Source organism: Trichomycterus rosablanca, chromosome 8 (genome assembly GCF_030014385.1).
Source record: "Trichomycterus rosablanca isolate fTriRos1 chromosome 8, fTriRos1.hap1, whole genome shotgun sequence".
In the NCBI taxonomy this organism is placed as follows: domain Eukaryota; kingdom Metazoa; phylum Chordata; class Actinopteri; order Siluriformes; family Trichomycteridae; genus Trichomycterus; species Trichomycterus rosablanca.
In genome coordinates, this window is record NC_085995.1 from 31582002 (window position 1) to 31595198 (window position 13197).

Consider the following 13197-nt stretch of genomic DNA (forward strand, 5'->3'; position numbering starts at 1 on the left):
CTCACATCATTCCATATTAATACGCCACTGAAAAGAATGTTATTTTCGCCCTCATGTTGCCTAGCAACACTGTTAATCGAACTACCTGGCGTCACGGAAGAATGCTTTATTGTAAGTTTATACACAATAAATACATTTATGAATTAAACATTGTTGTATTTATTGTATTTTATGTTGACCGCCGTTTTATAAAAGCAATAAGCCACTCGAGACCGTGCGTTACTGCTATGATTTTAGCACGGGGAAAGAAGTTTTAGGCACTCCGCTTCGCGTCGTGCCAAAAACGTCATCCCCGTGCTAAAATCACAGTAACGCACGGCCTCTCGTGCCTTATTGCTTTAATAAATTGAACATTATTGTAAATTATAATATTTTTTTTTGTTGACCGCCGTTTTATAAAAGCAATAAGCCACTCGAGACATTACTGCTATGATTTTATCACGGGGAAAGACATTTTAGGCACTCTGCTTCGTGTCGTGCCAAAACATCCTTCCCCGTGATAAAATCGCAGTAACATGTGAAATATTTTTATTTGCAGATGTTTAGTATCTACAATAGACAACTAGCTGCCATATAATTGGTGTATTGTTTATCAGAATTTGTAAATGACACGACCACAGATGATGCCATGGTTCACACTGAAAAACCCAGTATTCTTTGGTTCCAGCTGTGAACGATCGATCATAGCTCGGATTATTTCTTTGTGTGTGTAACTGAGGACAATTAAACATTTTTTGTAACTACAATAAATTCAAAATATTTAATAGCAGAAATGCAGCTTCTTGTTATAAAAAGTGTATTTAAATAAGAATGTGCTGAATATCATGAAAAAGTTAACTAGATGGTGTCTAAACGTGTTTTTATTAGAGATGTAACGATACACTCAACCCACGATGCGATGCGATTCACAATGCTGGGTTCACAATATGATTTTTTACTGATTTTTTTAAACTGAAATTATGAAGCTTGAAGTTTTATTGTTTCTCTTAAAAAAATAAAATAAAATACTGTATTTGTGCTCATCTTTTATTTATCTAAATAATGAATGCCCTTTTATTTCTGAGGTAGCTACAAACTATGCAAAACAATTTTGAATTAAGCCCAATTTGGCTGAAAAACCCGAAATCTGGCAACCAGTATATATATATATAGCGCCAGTGAAGTAAACCAGGCGAAGTGCATAGCGCCAGTCCCTTTGCTGTTTAAAGTGAATATTGATTAATTTTACATGTCAAATCGATTTGAATCGTGGAATTTTTGTGTTGACTTTTGGAAGTCTTGTGGTGCATCGTTACATCTCTAGTTTTTATACTTGCAGTTTGGTTACCTTGGTCCAGAAGAAACAAGAAGATGCATTGTTACATTTTAGTCCTGGTTTACTTTGCGTTCACTCTCAAATTTACAATCAAACCAAAAAATAAAGTTACAAACGTGAAATATGATGTATGTATGATGTATATTTTGTGAGCCAGTTGTCATAACAATGCACCACAATGGGCTTATCGAGGTTGTGTATACCTGGTGGTATTTTTACCAACTGGAAACGCAGAAAAAGGTGGTAAAATGAATAAAGGAGTAAAAACAGTGCAATCGAACAATCAAACCAAAGCTGACGAGTATGAACGCACCCTAAATTGTAGATGTGTGAATCGCAATGATCAAAATGATTGAGTTCACTGTCTCACATCAATTTAGAGACAGTCATAGCTCAGTGATTAAGGAGCTGGTTCAGGCCCCACCATCACTAATTTGCCACTGTTGGGCCTCTGAGCAAGGCTTTTAACCCTCAATTTCTTAAATTGCATTCAGTCATAATTGTAAGTTATAATCACTTTGGATAAAACAAGCTTTTTATTAGACAACTGGGACAGGAATTCAGTTCTAGAAGCAGGACAGGTAGGAAGACACATCTGTGTGAGAGAATCGACTGAAGCTTTTTGATGTGGAGGCATCAGAATGATGAATGCTTCATTATCGGTGAGCTCCTCCTAACAGAACTGATGATGAATGAATACAAATAAACAGTTCAATTACATCCAAACGACAGCCTGAACAGTAATTACAACACTGCCAAGAATAAAATGATAAAACGACTGGCAGAAAGTTTGCTGGCTGCACTCTGAACTCAACAACAAACCCAAGCATGTGTCTAGGCAGTTGTAGCCTAGTGGTTAAGGTACTGGACTGGTAATCGAAAGGTCGCTGGTTCAAGCCCCACAACTACCAGGTTGTCAATGTTGGGCCCTTGAGCAAGGCTCTTAACCCTCAATTGCTCAGACAGTGTACTGTCACAGTACTGTAAGTTGCTTTGTATAAAAGCATCTGCCAAATGCCGAAAATGTACACTACAAGTGACGGGGAGGCGTTTTTTAGTCTTCCAACCTGGTCAAGACACCAATTTACCTCTGGACCTCGACCATTCATCACCTAAGACATAGCCAATCATGTCTGTATGTAGGTTGCATGTCTTGATGCACTGGAGGACTGTGTTAAGTGACAATGCATTTTAAAAAGCACTTCCACAACCATGTGGCTGTATTGATCACAGTAGCATCAAGGATTCTCATGCAGTGCCGTCTGAGAGCTTGAGAGTCACGCACATTCAACAGTGGATTCCAGCCTCAAACTACATGGACTGAAATAATATGCACAGTAGATGGTAAACCTAAATTATTTGCAGTGTTGCATTAAAAAAATAGAACTGACAGACAATACTCTCACCAAGTTTGGCACAAAGTGATCAGCGAAGACCCATCATCGCGTGTAAAGACTGATCCATTGATGGATCCTCCTTTAATATCCAATCATGATTCTCTCACTGGTTAAAAATGTACCTGCTTATTGTATCTTGTACACGTAGAAACTTTTTACTTTTATTTTGCCCTGTCCTTTTAAGTGTTGCAGGCATCAAATTCAAAATTGTGTTAATATTCACAAAATACAATCAAATTGGTTAATGAAAACATTAAAGTCAGTTTTTTGTATGTTTGTCAGTTAAAAAAAAGGTTTAAAAGATTTAACAAATCACAGATTTGTGTTATTATTGCATTTTACAAAATGTCTATGTATACAGTTTATAAGAAACCTCAGTGCTGTTATGTTGCCAACTCAGCTGCCACATGAGATTCTGCAGTCACTAATGTATGAATACTTAATGAGCAGACTTACCATCATCCTCACATTCCTCTGGTGGTTTCGCTTTTTTGGCTAATCGAGGATCGAGCCATGATGTAGTTTTGGTGTTGTGACTAAGAAGAAACAAACAAACAAACAAGTTTATACTCATGAGCTAATCACTCTGCTCCTAAGGGATCATTTTGATCTAACTATGGATTTATTCCATGAATCTGCTTTAGCATTTGGATCTGGAATACAGCCACCTATGTTTTATAGTGTCAGTAAAGAACTATTAAGGGTTGGAGGAGTGGTACTAGATTCATGATTACACACCCCACAAGACTGAATTATAATCAGTTACTTTATCGGGCCCCTTGCTTCCCATTACAATAGTATGGGGGTTATATAGAAGGGTTTTTGCACCCACATTCAGTAAAGAGGATGCTCAGAGTTTCTCCAATTTCTCCAAGGATAGATAATGAACATATGTGAAAGCTGGAAGTCTCTGCATCTCCAATTCGAAAAAAAGTTGAGTTTGAAGTTTGGAGGTCTGTAGCGATTGAGTAAAAGTTGGCCACCTCTGCGCATTATGCGCCTCAGCATCCGCTGACCCCGCTCTGTCATTTTACATGGCCTACCACTTCGTGGCTGAGTTGCTGTCGTTCCCAATCGCTTCCACTGTGTTATAATACCACTGACAGTTGACTGTGGAATATTTAGTAGCGAGGAAATTTCATGACTGGACTTGTTGCACAGGTGGAATCCTATCACTGTACCACGCTGGAATTCACTGAGCTCCTGAGAGCGACCCATTCTTTCACTAATGTTTGTAGAAGCAGTCTGCATGCCCAGGTGCTTGGTTTTATACACCTGTGGCCATGTAAGTGATTGGAACACCTGGATTTATTGATTTGGATGGGTGAGTGAATACTTTTGGCAAACTTTTACGTCAAAGTCATACGACGGGCAAGATTCATGATTAGATATCCCAAGAGGCAATTGGCATGCTGGGTGGGAGGTTTCCACTTAACGGAATAGCAATCAATACTTTTAACGAGTCCCTTGTTTCCCATTACAAGGGAAAGAGGAGGAGAAAAAAAACAACATCTTTCTCTGTGTCTCATTCGGCTGCTCTGTTGCTGTTTATAAGATCTTGACTAAAAGAAAAGTGATTCATTTATCCGTACGACCCGTCTACAGCTCAACGTGATCCGTTGTTCTGAATCGCGCCCAAACCCAGAGACGGTGAACATAACAAAATAGGAAATTAATTCATCAAAATAAAATGTACGGTTTCACGAGTTCTTACTCCCAGACTGATAAATAATTAATGTATCCATGACACCATGCAAAAGAGGCCAACCTAATTTCTTCATATCATTTGTCGCGCCGCACAGACGCTCTCCAAAACCCAACAGCGTGCGTCTCCATATGCTTCGTCTGTTAGTCTGAAGCAGACTCTGAAGAGCACTTCACTTACTCGATAAAGTAGACCTCTCCTTTCTCTGTGTAAGCCATCTCCCAGTTGTCGGGGAGCGGGCCGAGATCGTCGTTGCTCTGTGAGTCCACCAGGAATTTGGGGGCATCCTGTTCCTCCTCGGGGGCGTCCGTGCCCATCAGGGTGGGCGTCTCTGGTGGACATGACGGAGGAGGCACTTCACCTGATGCGTCAGTGCTCTTGTCTTCATGCTCGCTCGACTCTGTAGAGGTAACAGCACGGATCAGAGGTGACCTTGTGATCAAAAGGCTCATTTAACCTCAGATTCAAAAAAGGAAATGGGTCTGAGGAACAAAAAATAATGCAATAATGGTTTAACTGCTGACTGGCTTCCATAGTAACACAAGCACAGACTGAGTATTAAAAAGACAGCATGTCTCATCAAGGATTATACACTGTATGGTCAAAAGTATATAGACACTTCCTAGTTCCTTGTTGCATACTTTGTTTCCTAACCACAGACATCAGTATAAAGCCAACATCTGTTTTTTGTAGGTATAACAGCCTCCATACAAGCCCTCTGTTCTGAGAAGGCTTTCTACAATATTTTAATTTGTAAGCATTTGTGAGCATAGCTGCCAGCCAGTAGGAGGAGAGGCATGCCAAAAGCTTGGTAGTTCATTGTTGCATACAGCGGGTCTGTCTGAAAACCTAGTGAGCTCTCTACATAGACGCATTTTACATCATCCTATACGCGCTCCTGAGAAGAAGGCATGTCTAAATTCTTAGATACCTTAAAATGCTGCCTACTTAAGCACCTTAATTCTTTTTTTATCTATTTTATTTATGCATTTTTTCCCTATTTTCTCCCTGCTGGGGGATCCCTGATTGCAGTCGAGGTGGGTATATTGGTGCTCACGCCTCCTCCGACCCGCGCGCAGCCCTTAGCCGAACCCTTTTTTACCTACGCACTCTGCACAGGCGCCTCTCTATCTGCCAATTAAGGTCCTTAAACAGCGTTTGAAGACCCCACCCACATAGTCCGGTCATCCCGCCCTTCTGCTGCAGGCACTGTCAATTATGACTGGTGGCAATGCCAAGTTTCGATCTGAGGAGTTCCTTAATTCGAAGGGTGCCTTAATTCTAAACTATATTTTGACTGAATAACGAGGGAGCGTCCAGTGCTTCCTCAGAGGTGAAGGCAATCCCAGCATTCAGTGCGGCACAGATTTTTTCACAAAAAATGACAAACATGCCGGACAAATGTCAAATGTAAATAAATCCTCTATTATTTTTAATTTGTATAAAGGTGCACAAGTGGATTTATTTGCAATTTCGGGCTCGTCAGTGACAATGTAACTGTTTTGGTACACAGAGGAAGATGTTAGCTGGCATACTAGTGGGTTGTGTTGCTTCAGCCTATTGGTTTAGATGGCCTGAGGCTAACTGTGTTAGCTTAGTAAGCTACAACTCTGGTGACGTAATCGCTGACTAAGTAGTGCGTCTATATAATCCACTTTATAAGTTCAATGTCTTATTAGAATCCTCTTTACTTAGGCAGCTGCTTAGGTAGGCAGTAGGCAGCAAGGCATCTCACTAGGTTTTCAGACAGACCAACCATAGACATCATTAGAAAATCAACACCTGTCTTTGCAGATATAACACCCCCCATGCGAGCTTTCTGTTCAAGTAAAGGCTTTGTACAAGATTTTGGAATGTGTCTGTAGGAATTTGTAAGCATTTGTGAGGTCAGGTCGTGATGTTGCCTAGCAATCAGTGTTCCAATTAAACGCAGTATGGTTGAGTTTGTGGCTCTGTGAAGGCCACTTAAGTTTCTTTACACCAGATATGTCTGTATGGTGCTCATAATGCTGGAACTGCATCCACAAAGCTGGAAAATGATTGTTTTTTTTTATTTTATTTATTTTATACCATTGTTAGCTATAGGTGTGCCTTACACCTTCCAGATTTTTGTATGAGAATTCATATAGGTCCAAACCATAGGTCTAACTCCCAAAAAAATCAGTTTTTCCAGCCCACAGACATGGTTTGATGCATTTGAAGTGGATGAATTTCAGTAATCATTCAAGAGAGCTGACCTTAACCCAAGTGAACACCTCTGAGAAGATCTGGAACACACATTGCAGTTCCAGATCTTCTCGTCCAGTATCCGTGCCTTAACTTGACAACGGCTCTTATGACTGAACGGACCCAGATTTCCATAGCAAGCCTTTAGAGGTGAGCGGGGGACAATTATAACTGCCAGGGGGGTGATGTCCAAAATTCTAGTTGCTATCCACATCCTTGTGGCTGTGTAGTGTATTTGAGTGCTTCATGCTAACCCGGTGTGATAGCGATGCCGTTGCCGTTCACGATGGGACTTTCCTCCTCTTCTTCCTCAGGTGGTTCAATGCTGTCCTTCTCCATGTTGCTCACTGACTTGTTCCTCTTCCTTTTTCCTTCAGCACTGGGCCGGGCACCTGGCAGCAGCTGGTCAGTCACATTAAACAGCATGTGCGTGGGCTCTGCCGGGGGCTTGGGGGTGCCATAGAAGTTATCTGGGGTCAAAACAAAAGGACAGTTTCTTATATTAGATACTGTACTTCAATAAACAACACAATTATTGTGAGTCTGTCTGAAAAGCTACTGAGCTCTCTACATAGATGCATTTTACGTTATCCTATGCACACTCTCAAGAAGAAGGCATGTCTAAATTCTTAGATACCTTAAAATGCTGCCTACTGAGGAGCCTTAAGCTATATTCTGACTGAATAGGGAGAAAGCTTCCTTAAGGGTAGAGGCAATTCCAGCACTAATTATAAATACAGTGGAGAAATGTGGAGCAAAGAGTCCTCATTCATTTTTTCATTTTTATAAAGGTGTACAAGTGTCATTTATTTGCAAATTTGGGCTTGTCAGTGACAGTTTAACTGTTTTTGATACACAAAGGGAAACGTTAGCTTGCCTGCTAGCAGGTTGTGCCGCCTCAGCCCATTGGTTTGAACAGCCTGAGGCTAACTGTGTTAACTGTGTAGACATAATCGCTGTCTACACTGATCAGCCATAACATTAAAACCACCTCCTTGTTTCTACACTCACTGTTCATTTTATCAGCTCCACTTACCATATAGAAGCACTTTGTAGTTCTACAATTACTGACTGTAGTCCATCTGTTTCTCTGCATGCTTTTTTAGCCTGCCTTCTCAGTCCAGCAGTGACAGTGAGGTGTTTAAAAACTCCAGCAGCGCTGCTGTGTCTTATCCACTCATACCAGCACAACACACACTAACACACCACCACCATGTCAGTGTCACTGCAGTGCTGAGAATGATCCACCACCTAAATAATACCTGCTCTGTGGTGGTCCTGGGAGAGTCCTGACCTTTGAAGAACAGCATAAAAGGGGGCTAACAAAGCATGCAGAGAAACAGATGGACTACTGTCAGTAATTGTAGAACTACAAAGTTAAGTGGTAAGTGGAGCTGATAAAATGGACAATGTGTGTAGAAACAAGGAGGTGGTTTTAATGTTATGGCTGATCGGTGTAAGTAGTGTGTCTAAATAATCTGCCTTATAGCTGTCTGCCTATGTAGGCAGCAGGCAGCAAGGCAGCTCACTAGGTTTTCAGACAGACTCAATATTATTACAACCACAAAAAACACACTATATATAAGCAAGTGTGTGTGGACATCAGACCCTGAGCTTGTTGGATATCTTGATCCAAACCATGGGCAGCAACTGGTTTCAGAATAGTCCCAACTATTCTGTGGTTGTGGGAAGGTTTTTCACAAGATCTGGTCCTCACAAATCCTCTTTTATGCATTTAAAAAGCATTTAAGTAACTGATTTAGTGTTTGCATGTCTTTGGTGGACGGTGGAAAAGTTTTCTGTTCTCTATGTGGAGGACATAGAGAGGACCAAATTTGCAAAGACGAAACTCAGCAAGCAGCAGCACACCTGGTTTTCAATCTACCCAAACGCTGCCATGTTAAGTATGTGGACACCCCTCCTTATTATTAGCCATACAGGGTTTTAGCCATACATTTTGCTAAGAGTCATGCACAGTCGAGTCACATTATTATGACCACTTCCTACTTTTGACGGCAGTAGTGCGTAGCTCATGAAGAAAGTCATGCTTCGTAAACTGGCAAGGTGGGTATATAAATATAAGGTGTGTGATAGGCTGTCTGCACATATATCCCTCGTTGCTGTCATGGGTAAAAGTACCATAGGTAAAATTGTCTTCCCTGGGGTGGATGGGATCTTCCAGCAAGACAATGCAACATACTGTATCTCACTTGACTAGAAATGTCCGACACTGGTTGGAAGAGCATGACCAAGACTTTCAGGTACTACCATGGCCCCCTAATCCCCCAGACTTGAACCCAACTGAGCATCTGTGAGACCACCTCGATTGTCGTGTTCGCTCTCTGGATCCTCCCCACACCCCCTCCAGCAGCTGTAGGATGCACTGCAGTCAGCATGGCTCCAGATACCTGTGTTAACCTACCAGGACCTTACTGAGTCACTCCCAGTCCGTCTAGCTGCTGTCCGTGCTGCACACAGAGGTTACTCTGGATATTAGCTGGTGGTCATAATCATGTGACTCAACTGTGTATAAAATCAATCATTTAAAAGAAATGCTATGCTTCCACCTTCGTAGCATCAGTATTTGGAAGGTCTGTTTCTGTTCAAGCAAGCCTCTGTGCACAAAATGAGGTCGATAAAAACATAAAGACAAAGAGATTTGAGTTTGGTTGAAAGACCTCAAGAGCACTGACCTCAACCCTGCTGAATATCTGTGGAATAAATTGAAGCATGGATTGTGAGTCAGGCCTTTTTTGTTCAATGTGCCTGACTACATAAAGGCTCTTTTTACTAAATGGACACAAATGATTTCAGATCCCCTTCAAAATCACTGCCAAAGACCTCCAAGTGGAGTGGATCTTGGGACAGTGGCAAAAAGGCTAAGGCCATACAGTGTAATGTATCTTTTTCACACAAGACAGCAACTTAATTTGTCAATCCTGATTGAAAAACCAAATCTGTAATGGTGTTTATTTGGCCTTATGTAGGCAACAGATTGTGCGATTTGGAACACGTCCACAGAGGACTGATTATAAAGATACACTACATAGATAAAAGTATTAGGACACCATTCCAATTCATGTGTTTCAGCCACAACAACAATAAATCAATTACACCGATCAGCCATAACAATAAAACCACCTCCTTGTTTATACACTCACTGTCCATTTTATCAGCTCCACTTACCATATAGAAGCACTTTGTAGTTCTACAATAACTGACTGTCCATCTATTTCTCTACATACTTTTTTAGCCTGCTTTCACCCTGTTCTTCAATGGTCAGGACCCCCACCGGACCACTACAGAGCAGGTATTATTTGGGTGGTGGATCATTCTCAGCACTGCAGTGACACTGACATGGTGGTGGTGTGTTAGTGTGTGTTGTGCTGGTATGAGTGGATCAGACACAGCAATGCTGATGAAGTTTTTAAACACTTCACTGTCACTGCTGGACTGAGAATAGTCCACCAACCAAAAAATCCAGCCAACAATGCCCTGTGGGCAGCGTCCTGTGACCACTGATGAAGGTCTAGAAGATGACCAACTCACACAGCAGCAACAGATGAGCGATTGAGCAATCGTCTTTGACTTTACATCTACAAGGTGGACCAACTAGGTAGGAGTGTCTAATAGAGTGGACAGTGAGTAGACACAGTATTTAAAAACTCCAGCAGTGCTGCTGTGTCTGATCCACTCATACCAGCACAACACACACTAACACACCACCACCATGTCAGTGTCACTGAAGTGCTGAGAATGATCCACCACCCAAATAATACCTGCTCTGTGGTGGTCTTGACTATTGAAGAACAGGGTGAAAGCAGGTTAAAAAAGTATGTAGAGAAACAAATGGACTACAGTCAGTAATTGTAGAACTACAAAGTGCTCCTATATGATAAGTGGAGCTGATAAAATGGACAGTAAGTGTAGAAACAAGGAGGTGGTTTTAATGTTATGGCTGATCAGTGTATATAATGGAAATTATATGCTTCCAACTTTGCAGAGACAGTTTAGGGAAGGCCCTTTTCTGTTGTGCACAATGAAACATCTATGAAGACATGAAGAAAAGCTCGATTTGAAGAAATACCAGTGGCCTGTTCAGTGTTCTGACCTCAGCCCCCACTGAACAGCTTTTGAATGAACTGGAACACCAGCAGCAGTGCCCAGCCATACAAATGCTTTTATAACTGATTGGGCACAAAGTCCCGCAGACATACTTCAAAGTCTTGTGAGAGGCCTTCCCAGAAGAGTGGCTGTTGTTATAGCTAAAGAGATCACACAAAGGTCACTCTTGTATTTTAATACCATTTGCTCATGGTCAGGTGTCCAAATACTTTTCTGGTCTTAGTGATGGAGTTTGTGTGATGGAATTTTCACAGAAGAAGATCAGAAGACAAGTCATGCAGTAAGAACTGCTTAGTATGCAGCATGACTTTTACAGCAAAATTTCAATCATGTTTTTAATACCCCTGTCCTCCTCCTTCTTATCACGGTGCATGTGATGTTTGTTATTAAGGTGACCTCTATCACCGTCACCCAAACCTTTATATTTAAGATTGAAAAGAAGTCGTGTGTATCAAAGAGAATCTGTTTAATCATTAAAAGTTGAGTTCGTGTGTATGTGAAAGAGACAAGGGCTTCTGAACTCATTTGCAGGTCTGTTGGGAGAGCAACAGACGGATGCTGAGGCGCAGAGATGTTAGCAAAAGTCTGAGTTCAGTTATATACGCTGACCCAGAAATACAGACAGAGAAGAATAAAATTCAGTGAAATGGGATCTAATCAAGACAATGTAGACAGAACTGGACGTGTCCTGATTTTTTTATTTTGTTTATGCATTTTCTCCCCTTTTTCTCCCTTTTTAGCGCGTCCAATTGCCCGATTGCGTCATGCTTTCTCTCCACCAATGCTGATCCCCGCTGATTGAGGAGAACGAAGCTACACGTGGGCAGCAAGCCGTATGCATCTTGTCACCTACATTTTGACGAGTGCAGTGCAGCTCAGCACTGTGTACAGAGAGACACACCCTGACAGCACTTTTTTCTCATCTCTGTGCAGGCGCCATCAATCAGCCAGCAGAGGTTGTAATTGCATTAGTTATGAGAGAGACCCTATCCGGCCTAATCCCACCCCTATCTGAACAACTGGCCAATCGTTGTTCATGTGGCTGTACAGCCCAGTCGGCAGGCAGGGACTCGATATGATGTATTCGAGAACCCAGTTCTGGTTCCAGCGTGTGTTTTTACCGCTGCACCACCTGAGCGGCGACGTGTCCTGATTTAACCTGAACAGTCCAGTAATGGATTAAAAATGTACCAGCTGATACAGATATTGCTCGAAATTAGGTTATATGATAAAAAAATATAAATTTAGGGGGTTCAAATATCCTTGTATGATATGGAACATCTGAGAAAAATGGAGTGTGTACTTTCCACACGATGCCTTATAAAAACATTAAGTCACAAAAACATTTATTCTAGGTGCAGCAGATCTAAACTGTGTTCTATTTATATAACAAGATAACCTACTTTAATAAGAACACACCAGCTATCCACCTGAGTGGGACTGAACTTATTGTGGGTCCAAATTCAACAATGCCAAAATTATCTTTCTGTTAGGGCAGCAATTCTTAATCTTTTTTAAACAGTGACCCTATTTTAGGGCATATTTTGTACAACATTTTTTAATACACCCATTTCAGCCACAACAGGTAAAATAAACCAGTTATATAAAGAAAAGAAAACAAAGTTAAAAAACTTTGCAGCAACAGTTAGGTATGGTAGTTTCCTGTTCCTGATTTAAAGCTTGATTTGAAGAAACTTCAGTGGCCTTCACAAAGCCCTGACCTCAGCCCCACTGAACAGCTTTGGAATGAACTGGAACCTCAATCAAGGCTTTCCTGACCAACTTCAGAGCCCAGCCAGAGCCCATCTGGAAGAATCTGTGCCCATTCAGTCAAAAAGGGATTACCCTTTTGACTGAATGGGCACAGATTCCCCAAGACATACTTAAAAGAAGTGGTGCCCAATACGTACGAAAAGTAGATCGCGATGACCTGTCGACTGAAATAGTAGATCTCAAGCCATGAAAGTGTGGGCACCCCTGCTTTAAAGTCTTGTGAAAAGGCTTTTCTGAAAAGATCATAGGGGTCACTTTATTTTAATAAAATTTGTTTTTGAAATGGGGTGTCCAACTAGGTCATGATCATATATAGTGTATATCCAAAAATGACATAATTATTGTTACTCATGTGTGCTGGAGAAATGGACAGTCTTAGCAACAATATGTTTTGTTTATAAAATCAAATGTCCAACAAGCTTATGGTCAGATGTCCAAATACTTTTGGCTATATAGTGTATATCTAAAAGTGACATAGATCATTGTTACTCGTGTGCTGGAGAAATGGACAGTCTTAGCTACAATATGTTTTGTTAATAAAATGGGATGTCCCACAAGCCTATGGTCAGGTGTCCAAATACATTTGGTCGTACAGTGTACTTTGTATATTCTACAGTACATAAAGTTAGCTAGATGTCTTTTTGTTAAAAAATGAA

At 41.1% G+C, this 13197-nt stretch overlaps 1 protein-coding gene across 5 annotated transcripts in view; it reads right to left on the reverse strand.

Moving 5' to 3' along the window:
• The window catches only part of magi2b (membrane associated guanylate kinase, WW and PDZ domain containing 2b), a 194455-nt gene that overhangs the window by 81748 nt on the left and 99510 nt on the right, over nucleotides 1-13197 (reverse strand). For all 5 annotated transcript variants that reach the window (XM_063000734.1, XM_063000732.1, XM_063000733.1 and 2 more), the window contains exons 4-6: nucleotides 6898-7113; nucleotides 4598-4817; nucleotides 3169-3248 (exon numbers count right to left, since the gene is read on the reverse strand). In XM_063000734.1, the coding sequence (XP_062856804.1) occupies nucleotides 3169-3248; nucleotides 4598-4817; nucleotides 6898-7113 (516 nt within the window). The remainder of the gene's footprint in view (nucleotides 1-3168; nucleotides 3249-4597; nucleotides 4818-6897; nucleotides 7114-13197) is intronic.